General features: G+C 28.8%; 1 protein-coding gene across 1 annotated transcript in view; it reads right to left on the bottom strand.

Annotated features, from left to right (window-relative positions):
* Positions 1-1,245, bottom strand: part of LOC107623032 (lanC-like protein GCL1) — a 9,106-nt gene extending 7,861 nt beyond the window's left edge. The window contains exons 1-2 of the mRNA XM_016325157.2: positions 963-1,245; positions 532-707 (exon numbers count right to left, since the gene is read on the bottom strand). Coding sequence (XP_016180643.1) covers positions 532-707; positions 963-1,115 — 329 coding nt within the window. The 5' untranslated portion in view covers positions 1,116-1,245. The remainder of the gene's footprint in view (positions 1-531; positions 708-962) is intronic.

Below are 1,467 nucleotides of genomic sequence, written 5' to 3'. Positions count from 1 at the left end.
TGTTAATATAATAAAAGATAAAATATATTTTTATTTTTAAAATTTGACAAAAATTTTAAAAATATTTTTAAATTTTATTTTATTTAATTTTGACCTAAAAATTTTTTATTTGTATCAAATATACTTTCTGACAACTAAATTTTTAAAAAATTTAAGATTAATCCAATAATAACCATGACAACTATTTTTAATTTACTTGTGTTGATGATTGTTCTTGTAAAATTATTGTTGAATTGGTTCTAAATTTTTTAAAAAATTAGCCGTCGAAAGTATATTTGATGCAAATAAAAAATTTTGAGACAAAATTAAAACAAAATAAAATCTTTAAATAATTAATCAATTTAGATTGATTTAGTGATTAATTTACAATCTATTTAAACAAATGTTGAAAGTTCGAATGCATACATCAACATATTATTGACCTATACCAAACTCTTAAAACGAAGTTAATTCTTAAATGTGTTTTTAATATGTATTTTATTATAGTCCATATAAGTAATATCAAATGAAAGCGAGAAGGTTGTACGGTACCTGAGGGAGTCACGTGCAACGGTGGCGCACGTGTCGACAATCTCTGCACATAATTGCAAGTCCGTGTGGTTACCGGTGACCTCGTACGACCTCAAGCAAGTGAAAGCTGTGCCCAGCAAACCCTTATACACCGTTGGATCAACCATTTCCCTCCGCTTCCACGTCTCCTCCACCACCTATATATATGTATTTTACCCACAACAATCATTTTTCTTTTATTACTTTTAATCAAATTCATAATGTAAAGTTTTCGTAATTAAGGTCTCGAGAAGAAGATTTATTTAAAAAAAGAAACTACTTATCTAAATTTTCTTTTTAAAAAAATTTTTGAAAAAAATTATGTCTCCATGCTATCTGTAAAAGAACTCCCAGGCTAGCTAAAACAAGAAATGAATGAAAAATTAAGAAATAATTAAATTATTATGACATGCCTGGTCCTTGAGTGAAACCGCGGCTCTGAGAAAGGTTTCAGTTGGCAGTGAGAGATTTGTGGCCGTCAGATTCGTGTTTTCCGTGATGATCAAATCGGAGGGTTGTTGTTTTCCCTCGTCGTGTCCATTCTCCTCAAACACCCAAGATGTCATTGCTTCTGCAAATGGAGCTAGTAATAATAATAAGAGTGAAAATAGTGAGACAGTGTATATAAGGGTAAAGTAGTAGTAGTTCGTGGCAACTCAAAATAAAATTGCAACCATGAGAACATATGAAACACCACGAACTTTATATAATAACAAATAAATAAATAACGAATGAGTAATAGCTCAAGCATAATCTCTCCATACTCAATTAAGAGGTTACGAGTTTGAGTCTCTTATTTTTTGTAAAAAAAAAATAAAAAAAAATAAATAAATAAATAATAAAACTATAGGTAGTTATCAAGCACGGACACGTACAGACACAAATACAAATATGACATAATATTTATTTATTTTTTTA

Source organism: Arachis ipaensis, chromosome B10, assembly GCF_000816755.2.
Source record: "Arachis ipaensis cultivar K30076 chromosome B10, Araip1.1, whole genome shotgun sequence".
Lineage (NCBI taxonomy): Eukaryota > Viridiplantae > Streptophyta > Magnoliopsida > Fabales > Fabaceae > Arachis > Arachis ipaensis.
This window is presented reverse-complemented; position numbering and strand designations above follow the sequence as displayed.